A 12,577-nucleotide genomic window follows, 5' to 3' on the forward strand; every position below is an offset into this window, starting at 1 on the left:
TGTATGCGATTATGTCTTTATGATGGTTGACTTTCACTTGATAATGCCTGTAACTGGAAGTTTTGAATGAGTATTTCTATTTCCATGCTAGATCTCCATTTATGACTTTCCCAACTCTGCAGCTCGGTCAGTAGCAGCTTTAACGGCCTTGTGGACAATTTCGTCAAAGTTCAATGATTCAAATGTCTGCAGAGCAGCGTATGTGGTTCCATTTGGGCTCGTGACATTCTTGCGCAGCTGAGCTGGTTCGTCTGAGGAGGTGACAAGCATCCGGCCGGCTCCCAGACACGTCTGCTTGGCCAATCGAGTAGCCTGCTCTTTCGGAAGGCCCAAAGCAGTTGCACTGGCAATTAGATGCTCAACCATGGCAAAGAAGTACGCAGGTCCAGATCCTAGTGCATCTGTTAGTCTAAACCCCATGTAGAGAGTGCGGTATGTGTAAATGAGGTAGCGATTGACTTACCAGAAAGTCCAGTGACAACGTCGAGCAGTTCTTCCTTGTCCACCCACTCCGTGGCCTTGCTGACACTGTCCAGTAAAGCACCAACGAGCTGTTTCTCCTCCTCCTTGACGTCCTCGCCGGCATAGAGTCCCGAGGCGCCTTCGCCAACGAGCGCTGGCGTGTTGGGCATGACACGAACAATCGGCGCCGTTTTGCCCTCGCTGGTTTTGAGCCATTCCCGCAAGCTGCCAAGCGTGATGCCAGCCGCAATGCTCACAACAACCGGCAAAGTAGAGCGATGAGACCACGAAGCACCCAGTTCTTCGCATACCGTCTTGGCAACCTGAGGCTTGACGGCAATGATGATGAGGTCAGCGTCCTGGCCGGCCTCGACGTTGGACGTCGTCGTCCGCACGCCGGTGGCCGCAATCTTTTCTCTGTTGACGTCCCACGGCTCGGACACGATAATGTTCTGCTTGTCGATGCCCTGGTTGGCCAGCCCTCCGATAATGGCAGAGGCCATGTTGCCTCCGCCAATGAAGGCCAACTTGCTGGTTTGGAGGGACGGCGCCATGGTTGTGTGAGACGAGATTTCTTTACAGAGGTGAAAAATATTTTGCCAAATAAGAGTTTGCGAGCTGCTGATGAGAAGCGGCCAGACACTTGAGGGAAATCGAAGACGCTTGATGTCGGTGCAAGCTCCAAGTCTTGGTGATGTTATCGTCCTAATCATCTTCAATCTGTGGAGAAACTCCGGTCCCGTGACCGGCTTGCATCGGCAGAGGTTGGGACGCCGGTGTCGGAAGAATGTTGAGCATTCAAGCGAGGGACAACGGGCAGCAACGGCTTGAAGCATGGTCGTAACAACAGCTCATCCTCTCAATTTGTTCAATATTTGTCCTCTCATACGCAGCGACAAAGTGAAGCTCTCTTTTTTTTTTTGCCAGCTGAATCCAAGCGAGAGTGGGCAGGTAAAGGAGCTCGTCTGCATCACCCTCTACGAGTATTAGCGCGTTGATAACTGCTGGACTTGCACAAACGTCACAGCTCCAGTATACTATTTCATATTCAAGTTATTGATGGAAAGGCAGACGAAAACCTTTGCCAACTCGCCTCGATCTCATGATGCAAGCATTCATGAGAGCCTGTTACTTAGTGTCTCATAGAACCTCTTCGATATTCTATATTCCATGATCCTACTGGTACTCATCTCTTCTCTCATTTCAGTTTCTGCTCGTGTCTCTACAATTTGCTCCAGGGTACGCGTCCATGCATGGTCTCAGCCCATCAATTGCCTCTTGCGTTGTGGAAGTAAAGTATGCCTCAATTGATCATACCACTGGCGACATATGTGCATATCCCCCCACTGAAGCAACATTTGCAAACCTTCCGTTACCTCTCGATCGTTCTCGAGTCTGAATTTTCTTCTTCTGCGCAGCTTCATGCTTCCTACATAGGTTGTAAGAACTTGCAATATGGTATATGTTGTGGCACCGGGTCATCGCAACCACTGCCGGATCGACACAATGACCCCTGTCTCGGCGAAACGTCAGCAGCATACCCCGAATTTGCCTAAATAACTGCCGCCACTAATGATAGGCTGGGGGCATCGCATGAATTTTCTGGCTGACGATTTACCGACTGAATATTACTTCTCTGTCTCGCATCGCGCATTGGGAAGAAGACAACAATGGCTGTGTTACGATTTGCGTCTTCCAAGTTACGGAATGCTGAACTTTCTAACAAAGTGCGTCGTAGGCAACAAACCGGGCCGTGTTCCCCAGTTGACACGTCAAGTCTGCGCCTAAAGAGGTCGGATCTTGCCGTATCGATAGCAGCGTACAAAGTACGGCAAGGATGGGCACTAGGTAGTATTGAGTGTACGACGCCCCTGAGGCGCTGCCACTCACTACATGTACTGGCTGGGGTAATGGCTAATACGGAATGTTTCACCCACCACAGCTCAGGGGAATCTGTGATCCGTGGACTTTTGAAGCTGCAATATGGAGTCCTTGTACTCCATGGAGAACGGCCGATATACTCATCTCGAATTATACCACTGAGGTTGGAAAATGCCAAGATCACTTTCGCGGGCATTACGAGTCGTATGCTTGCAACCAATCCTTTTTTTCGAACAGGAGAGAACTTGCAACTTCACTGCGAACTGGAGCCCTCTACGAGGATAACCAAGCAACACTGACTCAAAGAACGCACCGAGCATCGAAGTTAGCCAATTCCAAGTTGACTGCATACAAGTAGCATTTCGTACAAATTCTTAAAACGATGCATGCAGTTTAGCCTCTTAGCCGCCCTGCATTCTCGGATATCCGTCAACGGTCTATGTCTGTAAGCCCGCTTGAAGCCTCATCACACGCTATTGCCCGGTGTGTGTTATCCCGTCCCTCAAACCCGATTTATAACCACGATTCCATAAACGTTTGTAAGTGCAATTGACTATTTCGGAAGGCAAAATCTCACAAGAGCATGCTTCCGCGCCCCGGCGCAGTCCTCACCCAACCAGCAGTTGGGACATTGAAACCGGGAAGAAAAATGAGAAAGAAGAAATAATAACAAATATTATTTATTATCACTGTTAAAAAGTCTTTCAAGCCTTCGTATCTCGCCGAGGCGTAATTCAGTTATCCGTACGGAGTACCTTACCCCAGGACAGAATTAGCGAACACGAGTTCTTGTACGATTAAAAGAAAAAAAAAAGAACGACAAAATAAGCAGGGTTTTTGATTGGAAGAGTCGGATTTCAAGAAGAACCGGTGAGGCCTCTTCTGCTGCTTGTGCGGTCAAAACATGGTAGTATTCCAGGGAGACAGCCGGTTTTCATCAGGTCATTGTTTGACGCTTCAGGAAGCTTCTTTCTCTACGTGAGCAATTATTCATGCCTTGAAAGCTTTCCCTTCCCCTGGCCAAACGGAAGAAGAAAAGGGTGTTTGCCTAATATAGATATACAATCGATTAAAGTATGGTCAACTATTATGGTTTAGACCTAGTCCAGCGTATAGAGTTATATTTGCGTCGCATTTCAATGTACGTAAAAGTGCTTCCATGCCATGCGACACCACCCGCATTACTTACATTGCAGATACTACCTGTCAGCCTTGCCTTCTTCGCTGACCGGAACAGGAACCTCTCACCAGCACTCGCTAGCCGTGAAAATCCACCAGTCAGCTTTAATCTCCAACCCATGAGCATCCATGAGATTTACGATCGATGAGCCGTCAGACCACGTGCCCCCTGTAAAACAGCAGCAAAAATGCAGGCAAATTCATCTCAAACGAGTATATCCGGGCCAAGGGGGGCGTGGTCTGGAATCAGATTTTGCTTCTGCCTGGTCTACTACGCAAACAACACGCGCCTTACGGGGAAAACCAGCTTTTAGTCGAACCCGGCTGTGTTTCGACCTTCCCGAAACACCATCGCCCGATCACCTAGCTTCTACTTGAGGCAAAAGGCGGCCCTCCAGTGCTTACCAGAACCACGGCTCGTTTGTCGTACCTAGTTTCCGCGTCTTGAAATGGAAATCTTTGGAAAGCATTAGCGGAAAAATTCATGGTCTTACACCGAACACATCGTGGGCCTGGATGGTCTAGGTGTCGGGCTGGCCGGGTTTGGGGTTGTTCGCGAAGACACTGGATCCCTAGACAGGCGATAGCCGAACGACATCTGACGATGACGATGAGTAGACGGAGAAGCTGGCAAGAGGATGTCGGCCAAGGGTGAGAGAAATGAGTATATATAGGCCTGGCCGTCTCTGCCATTGTCTTTCTCGATCCTCTCCAGTCCTGCCTCATCACAGCTCATCATCAGTCTCGACAACTCAGCTTCTCTGCTACTCCAGTTTATCAGTTCCAGGAACAGATACCAGCACTTCAAAATGTTCGCCAAGACCGCCGTTGTTCTCCTGGCTGCTGCCGCCAGCCTTGTCAGCGCTCTCCCTGAGCCCTCCCGTGTTCGATCTGCTCCTGAGGCCAAGCGAACCGAGTAAGTCTTGATACTCATAATACTCAACAGCGAGACTCTCAGAAGTACTGACATCGATTCCTCTAGGCACTTCGGTACTGGCACTGTTTACGACCAGATGGGTGCTTTCGGATCTTGTGGCGAGAAGCACGGTGATGATGAGCTGATTGTTGCCCTCACCCCCAGCTGGCAGGGCAACGGCTTCCCTCCCAAGTACTGCGGCCGCAAGGTCTTCATCCAGAACACCGGCAGCAACGACGGTGTTGGCGGCGCCGGCCGAACTGTCATTGCCACTGTTGAGGATACCTGCCCTGGCTGCCCTTCTGCCGACAGCATTGATCTGTCTCACGGTGCTTGGAACCAGCTCACCAACAATGCTCCTTTCGGAACCATCAACATTGAGTGGTAAGTGATCACCTGTGTCTTTATCACCAAGAGCTACATCTGACGTTTTCTAGGCACTTCTGCAACGAGAACGGCCAGTGCTAAATGTCTACTGTCAAGTAGATCGGCAACGGTGATGGTCCTTTGACTTCACTTCTCTATATCTTCACTGTACATAGGTTCTCTGTCGAATTGCACATAGTTGAATAAATGAATATAACATACATATTGGCTACAGTTGTCGAATATCCCTTTTAAGCTCATTATCAGATGGTTGTCGTCTGGATCACATGAGCGTCGCTGCATGTTCTTACATCTACCAGAAACACTAATACCTAGGGCTACAGAAATAGCAAAGGAACATGTACAGTCTGTAGCACCAGGGACATTCTGTCAAGTCTAAAGTCATAGTATACTGGTGGAGAATCCATCGACCCATCATTTAAACGTACTGACTCGTTCAGGAAGCTACCACAAATCACGGAGCATTACTATAACATTGTGTCAGATTCTCATAGAACATAGACCCACAATCGCGATTGGTCTACCTGCCTTATGCGTAACGTCTCAAAATAAACGCATGCAAGCGTTGCGTAGAACGGGGGACTTGCATTCAGACCAGGGGCACAGAGACAACAAGGTTCAAATAAGCACTAGTATCGATTTCGTTCTGGGTAGGCTACTTTCAGACTCATTCATCGAGCGGCGTCATGCCGCTCATCCGGTCATGTCCTGTCAAATTTCCGGCCAATCGCCCTCCAAACTCCTCGAGATGCTTTGGCAATGGCATGCCTGCCATCATACAGGGGGTAGAGAACTACCGCAAAGAATGCAAAGAACTGCCATATAATGGCGACGGTAGTCCAACCTGAGAAGAAGGACTTGGTGAAGATGTAGTTGCGGTACAAGGGCATCGGCCAAGCCACAAACGTGATGAGAACAATTACGACGAAGAATGCCCATGCGATGCGATACCAACGGCGCAGCTCCTGCAACGTCTCCTCTGTAAAGGGATGCTGCACGTTATCGAGGTCAATCAAGTTGTCATCACCACTTGCTGATACGCCGATAGTTTGCCATTCTGTGACCTTGACGGTGTTTGCCTTCTCGGCATCGGGAGCAGCCACAGAAGCATTCTCGCTTGGTGACTCCAAAACCACGATGCCGTTCCTCTGCGACTCGCTTGACCCCGTTTTGCCCTTGTCCTCCTTCTCGTCGTCACTTGGCGGGGTTGACGATTCACTCTCATCAGCCTTAGGTGCCTCTGCCAGTTCGATAAGCAGAAAACGTCGCCAGTCAAACGACTCCGGCTTGTACAGAGATATGACTACCGAGTAAAGAGCCGGAGAGAAGAAGGAAGCAAGCGCACCATAGAGTGCTGGAAAACTCGCTTCTGTGGTTGCAATGTTGATAGTCCCGTACATGGACTTAGCCGTGGCTAGCCAGACGCTGAGGCCTGTGAGAAACCCTAGAATTGGCGACGCAATTGCCGCTAGTCGCGTCTGTTTTGACCAGGCCAGGGTCAGTCCTAGAGGTATGATGCCAGGGCAAGAGAGGATGGGCCTGAAATAGCCGATCCATGTCATATCAGCGCCCCCATAGTTAAGCGCCAGCGATATGCCAGTGATGAAGATTGTGTGGAAAACGACGGCCAGGTGGCTGACTCTCATCATCCTTTTGTCAGACGCCTTCGGGTTAATGTACGTCTTGTAAAGGTCGAATGATATGATGCTGCTAACGGCAATCATGGATGACGAGACAGTGCTCGTCAAGGCCATGAACAAGAGGACGAAAAAGGCAATGATGCCCTTGTCACCGATGAGGGCCTTGATGGTATATGGCATTACCAAACCTGCGTTCACTAAGCTCGGGGAAAATTCGCCGGGATAGGTCGGGAAGATCGGAGTATTGTGAATAGCCCTAGCAGTGAGGCCGATGACCGTGCCAAGGCCCCAGGGGATGCCGAATATAGCAATGGCGGCAATGTTATATCCAGGCACGGTGGCCTTGACCTCTGTAGCAAAAGACTTTTGCCAAAATGCCGTGTCCTGTTGAAGAAGAAGAGGGAGAGTTAGCGGCGGATGCAGTGTGGAAGAGGAGTGCAAAGATTCTCTAAGATCTCGTTCTTACCATGACGACGAGGGCAAGGTTGCCAAACTTCAAGATCAAGCCCCAGATGATGGCGTCGACTGACTTCATGGTGAGCAACGATCCTTCATAGTTTCTGGGAATCATGTTCTCGGACGCCGTTGCCATGACTTTGTCATACAGTCCTCCAAGGCCGCCGACGGCGTCATGGGTCAGAGTAGTCAAGGTGAAGTAGATAATGAGAATCAAGGCAACAGCGGTGTGGAGGTAGTCCGTCAAGAAGGTGGCCTTGAGACCACCTACTGCTGTATATAGAACCACTATACAATGATTGGTGCTGTCAGCAATATCCCATGTGTAGTAAGAGTGGCACATTAGACTATCCTTACCTCCAAGTGGGATCAGTATGGTAGCTGCGACAAAGTGCATCCCAGACACGCCATATATGAGCTGTGATCCTGTCAGGATCATAGATGCACATCCGAAGACGTTGTTTGTGATGTTGAGTATAATGAAAACCACATGGCCAATCTTCCCGTAACGCATGCGAATAATTTCCAATGATGTATGGGCATACGGCACTCGGATCTTGGCCAATACACCAAGTGCTGCCATCAAGGCAATCTGGAAGCACAAGCCTGTAGCCCACCACTGCAAGCCGCACGTGTCATTAGCCACATGATATGATGCGTGAACTTTGCTCCATGACTTACAAAAGGGACGGCCAGGCCAAACTTGTAACAAAAGGCAGCTGAAAACACCGTTTCATTTATCCACATCCATGACGAAAACACCGCCGATGCTGTTAACCCTCTCCCCACTGATCGATTGGCAACCATGAACATCTCTGATGTCGACGAGTCTTCGGACAGATACGCCCTTTGGACCTTGATTGCGACGAGAATGACACCACAGAAGGCCACTCCTAGCCCAATAAGGAGGCCATATGCCGTGCCCTGAGGAATGACAGGCACTCCAGAGACTCCGAGCTGAACCGACATGGCGAGGACTGGATCAATGGCCTATGGCTTGTCTGCGAACTGGTGTGGCCTCACACAACGGAGCAAGCAGGATCTCTCCAAAGGTATTGAAGCCTCGACAAGGATCCCTTTTCCGGTAGCCCACAGAGGAATGCACAGACACACCTTCTTTTATACCATCAAGTGCCGACAGTTGGTCGGCTTCTTATCTTTCAAGCACTTCGTCTCTCTCTATCTCCAGTCTCCCAATTGTCGGGGAACCTTGCAAGCCCACGGCCCATAAATCCAGCACGTTGCATTAGGAAGTAATGACGTTATTTTCGTCTCCTTAGGTTTTGCAATGCCTGGGTAATAGCACAGCAGGCCGCCTAGAATTGCACCTGCAAGTCCTTGTGGTGTTGAGATGAAGCGAGACAGGGTCACTCCTATGGCCGACAAGCGGACGTCGACTATTGCCGCGTAAAAGGCGTGAAGCGATTGCGAATCGACGAGGAACCCGGCTAAATGGTTTTTGGATTAATAGTTCGATTGCAATTCGATTTCTGACTGGTTGATGATATGAATCTCTATGCGAGATCGGCCGTTGATGTGAGATCATGGTGTGTATTGCGTGCTCTGCACATAGTGTGACGACTTTATAGCGGAACATCAGCCTCGCCTCGCGTGCAACAATGGACAAAAGAAGCTCCTGCATTCCATCCTCGAAGATTGAAAAAAGCCAATAGGATAAAACGAAGTGTCGGGATAATTTGTCAAGATATGGAACGTTATTCCCGCTTCTTGTTTAAAAGCCTTCATGTCCTGACAAGGAGTGGTGGAGGCAGCAACTATGTGCATGATTCTTCGAAGCTTTGTCAAGCAATAGCACCGATTAACAATGGGCGATAACATACCAACCACGGCAGCCGAAGGGCAAGCTCAGGGAAAGAAGCAAATGATCCTGAACGCATTTGTTATGAACACCCCGGGCCATCTCTCTCCTGGCTTCTGGCGACACCCACGGAACAAGACGGATCAGTACACAAAGCTCTCATTCTGGACAGATCTGGCACAACTCCTCGACAAGGCACAATTCCATGCCATGTTCATCGCGGATACCCTTGGGCCATACGATGTATACAAGGGTCCTGCGAACGTTGTGCCAGCTCTAGCAGCAGGCGCTCAGTTTCCAGTCAATGATCCACTATACCTGGTTCCTGCAATGACAGCCGTCACGAAGAACCTCATTTTTGGTGTCACAGCTAGCCTGACGTATGAGAAGCCTTATGCGCTTGCTCGGCGTCTATCTACAGTAGACCACCTTAGCGACGGCCGTGTTGCGTGGAACATCGTCACATCATACCTTGACAGTGCAGCTCGCAACCATGGCTTGAAGGAGCAAATCCCCCACGACGAAAGATATGCCATTGCTCATGAGTACATGGAAGTCCTGTACAAATTGTGGGAGGGAAGTTTCCGAGATGACGCGGTCGTCAAGGATCGCGAGAATGGCATCTACATCGCCGCCGATGGCGTTGTCCAGATACACCACAAGGGCAAATTTTTCGAGGTGCCTGGTCCTCACTTCTGCGAGCCATCTCCGCAACGAACACCGTTTCTCTTCCAGGCTGGAGTATCTGAGGCTGGAAATGGCTTCGGAGGAAAGCATGGCGAAGCCATCTTTGTCGGCGGCCAAACTCCAGAAGGTGTGAGGAAGACTGTCAACAATATTCGTGAGGTAGCAAGCAAAGAGGGAAGAGACCCAAACCACATCAAAGTCATCGTGGGAATCAACATCATTGTCGCAGCAACGGATGAAGAGGCCCGAGCCAAAAAAGAAAGCTATCTGCAATATGCCGACCAAGAAGGTGCCTTGGCCCTCTTTGGAGGATGGACCGGGGTTGATCTCTCAGGCTATACAGACGATGAAGATTTCCGCTTCACTAATTCTCCGAGATTGCAGTCTATCATCAGAAGATGGTCAGACACTGTGCCTGGAACAGACAATCTCCCATGGACCAAGCGAAGAATTGTCGAGTATCTCAGCATTGGCGGTCTCGGCGCAAAGGTAGTAGGCAGTCCGACAACAGTCGCCGACGAGCTGGAGAGATGGATTGAGGTTTCTGGAGTGGATGGCTTCAACTTGGCCCACGTTACCAATCCGGGTAGCTTCGAAGATATCATCGAGTACCTTCTCCCTGAACTGCGGAGGCGAGGCGTATTCCGAAGTGGTGTCGAGAAAGAGGGCGCAACAGCAAGAGAAGTTTTCATCGGGTCCAAGAGACTGCCTGAAGACCACCCAGGAAGCTTATTCAAGTGGCGATCAGGCGAAAGCGCGCCGAGATACCTCCAAAAAGAAGATGAGAAGGCAGGTAGCAACTAAATGATACCTATCAGAAGTTTTGATGCATTTTGCCAAGATTCTGAGAAACTCACAAGCTCAGCCTTTACTCACTCGTGCTCATTGACTGCCGAAGCAAGTGCAACGCATTCTGATAGGAAGGAACATGAGCAAAGATATTGGTTTGTGAAAAGGTTTCCAGAAACTCCTTGAGGAAAAGCTTGTCGGACGCATCGTTATTCGTATTAGCAGCAAGCCCGAGAGTCAGGGCGCAACTGAGCGTAACGTGAACAAAGACCCATGATCGCCGAATCGGACAATTGAGTCTGAGCAATTCGAGGTAAATTTGCAGGATTGAGCGGCAGCGCTTGAAGTAGATGTCCGCCAATTCTGTGTTGTACGCGTGGCCGTGGGAGAGAACTGCTGGACGACAAAGACAGAGAATGACCGAGTCCACAAACGCGCGGAAAAAGTTGTGCTGGATACATTCATCACGATTTTGACATGCTGCGATGTCCCGAAGATGAGGTGTTGAGTAATTGACAATCTGTTCAATTGTCTTTCTGAAGTAGTTGATCTCAGCAAGGGACAACTGGTGACCCGAGAATGTCGCTCTGTTGATTTCTTGGCTAATCTTGTTTGCCGTTATAAAAAGATGATTGCAGCTCGTCGTAAATGAGTGTAGGTGAGGCGATGACGAGGACAGTTGCGACGGGACGTCTTCGTGAACGGTAATGCAAGACGGTCTCCCGTACAATAGCGAGACTAAGGTATCTTGCCATATCAAACATCGCCTAGCCAATCGTGCTTACTATCAGCCCCTCTGCTGCTGAGTGATGAGGTTTGACATACCATATGTGATACTTGACAGTGGCCTCGTCTCGTTGACCTGGGGCGATGATATCAGGGCTTGGAGAGCAGTGAAGTCCGAGTGTCTGCGCAAGACGTATAGTAAGGCCTTCGGACTTGTTAAGTATAGGCTCTAATGATTACATGTAGGTTTCAAAGCTAGATCCAGGCCGGCTATCTTACCTAGCATTGACCATGAAGCTCCAGCATTGGCCTGGTTCTGCAGGAAGTTGACGAGTAATATAAGGGCTTGAATCGTGGCAATATCAGGAAACGAGATGAAATTGCTCAGCCGTAAACACTGGAATGCACAACATGCTGCGTGTGTGTTAATTAGCCCGCCGATGTGATACCCTTGGTCTGGATCCTTACCGAAAACACGAGCTTTGATCAGTTCCGACTCTTTATCTGACCCAAGCTGTGCGCCGCATGCAAGTATGCCAAATAGCAGTCCGAACCAGGTCGGTATGCAAGCTGGGGGAGGCTTCCTCAAGGTTTCTACAGGAATTTTGGCCCGTTGGTCAAGAAACTCAGAAAGGGTAGCTTCAAACTGGGTCAAGCTAATGGTGAAAGGCAAAATACGGAAGAGGGAGCTTTGGAAGAACAGCACATAGCTGTCTATGGTCAGTCCTTGATCATGAAGTCAAGAAGAGGTCGATGACAATTCACCCCTTTATTGCCTCATCGTCAGGCAGCGCGTTATAAACGACTTCAGGGCCATCTCCCGGCTTCCACAGATTCGTAAACGGCGAGATGGTACTCGAATCTTGCAGACATAGAAGTTCAACAATAGTTTGTGGATTGGTCGGCGGCTTCAAAGCATCTATGTTGACATCGTTCCGGCCCTGTTGCTGCTGCTGAGAACTGAGGTTCTGGTATTTGGAAACCAGACTGGGAAGTGAATCCGGGCCAAGGTGCAGTTTTGTGTCGTATGGCGCGACGGGATTCACATAGAGCCCCTGAGACATGCCATTCGCCGTATTTTTTGGTGAAGTTTTCTGCTCACTTGTAACGGGTAGTAGTTCACCTGCTTTCGCAGCCTTGCTCTGCGGGGGTGTCGTATAATCACAGAGATCGGGGTGTCCACGGACGTTGCAGCTCTCGCAGGGCTGGCTGAGATTGCACTTGACCTTGCGTCGCCGGCACGGGTAGCAGGCCTTTGCGGGACGGAATCTCCGCCGCTTGACGAGCATCAAGTCGTACTCGGACTTGGGGATCCGACCTTTTCGTCGTTCCTGGGGCATCTTGCCTACCGATGTAAACAATTGATGTATAAAAGTAAGTCAATGAGATGCGAAGTAGAAGGCGAAACAGGTCGTTAGTAACAAGCATGCCTCATTCTCGGCTTAACCATACATGTAATAAGCAAAGCCCAAGGAGGCGTCAATGATCTGTCATGCTCTACCTAGATAAGCCGGGATTGGGTGGACCACCACACCGCCGCGCGACATTTTGGCGTCCCTCGTTTTTCGAGGGACTAGATTATGCCCTACTAACCTTACTCCATACATATTACATGTACGAATCTAAAGACGTCAT

The 12,577-nt window shown here is 49.7% G+C and overlaps 5 protein-coding genes across 5 annotated transcripts; 2 read left to right on the forward strand and 3 right to left on the reverse strand.

Annotated features, from left to right (window-relative positions):
* Nucleotides 1-99: 99 nt before the first annotated feature.
* Nucleotides 100-1,016, reverse strand: BBK36DRAFT_1168189 (pyrroline-5-carboxylate reductase; the record flags this gene model as incomplete). Its single annotated transcript, XM_024895145.1, has 2 exons — nucleotides 100-392; nucleotides 464-1,016. The coding sequence occupies 2 exons, from the start codon at nucleotides 1,014-1,016 to the stop codon at nucleotides 100-102; spliced, it is 846 nt and encodes a 281-aa protein (XP_024749973.1).
* Nucleotides 1,017-4,331: 3,315 nt separating this feature from the next.
* On the forward strand, nucleotides 4,332-4,906 carry BBK36DRAFT_1168190 (hypothetical protein; the record flags this gene model as incomplete). Its single annotated transcript, XM_024895146.1, has 3 exons — nucleotides 4,332-4,438; nucleotides 4,505-4,822; nucleotides 4,876-4,906. The coding sequence occupies 3 exons, from the start codon at nucleotides 4,332-4,334 to the stop codon at nucleotides 4,904-4,906; spliced, it is 456 nt and encodes a 151-aa protein (XP_024749974.1).
* Nucleotides 4,907-5,526: 620 nt separating this feature from the next.
* Nucleotides 5,527-7,890, reverse strand: BBK36DRAFT_1116907 (hypothetical protein; the record flags this gene model as incomplete). Its single annotated transcript, XM_024890288.1, has 4 exons — nucleotides 5,527-6,849; nucleotides 6,932-7,209; nucleotides 7,279-7,540; nucleotides 7,603-7,890. The coding sequence occupies 4 exons, from the start codon at nucleotides 7,888-7,890 to the stop codon at nucleotides 5,527-5,529; spliced, it is 2,151 nt and encodes a 716-aa protein (XP_024749975.1).
* An 834-nt stretch (nucleotides 7,891-8,724) lies between these two features.
* BBK36DRAFT_1198013 (Nitrilotriacetate monooxygenase component A/pristinamycin IIA synthase subunit A) lies at nucleotides 8,725-10,231 on the forward strand (the record flags this gene model as incomplete). Its single annotated transcript, XM_024897017.1, has 1 exon — nucleotides 8,725-10,231. The coding sequence occupies exon 1, from the start codon at nucleotides 8,747-8,749 to the stop codon at nucleotides 10,229-10,231; it is 1,485 nt and encodes a 494-aa protein (XP_024749976.1). The 5' UTR covers nucleotides 8,725-8,746.
* Nucleotides 10,232-10,295: 64 nt separating this feature from the next.
* On the reverse strand, nucleotides 10,296-12,282 carry BBK36DRAFT_1118295 (hypothetical protein; the record flags this gene model as incomplete). The annotated part of the gene is made up of 5 exons (XM_024890460.1): nucleotides 10,296-10,983; nucleotides 11,042-11,147; nucleotides 11,222-11,356; nucleotides 11,411-11,652; nucleotides 11,708-12,282. The coding sequence occupies 5 exons, from the start codon at nucleotides 12,280-12,282 to the stop codon at nucleotides 10,296-10,298; spliced, it is 1,746 nt and encodes a 581-aa protein (XP_024749977.1).
* Between the last annotated feature and the right edge of the window lie 295 nt (nucleotides 12,283-12,577).

This window comes from Trichoderma citrinoviride, assembly GCF_003025115.1.
Source record: "Trichoderma citrinoviride strain TUCIM 6016 unplaced genomic scaffold BBK36scaffold_6, whole genome shotgun sequence".
Lineage (NCBI taxonomy): Eukaryota > Fungi > Ascomycota > Sordariomycetes > Hypocreales > Hypocreaceae > Trichoderma > Trichoderma citrinoviride.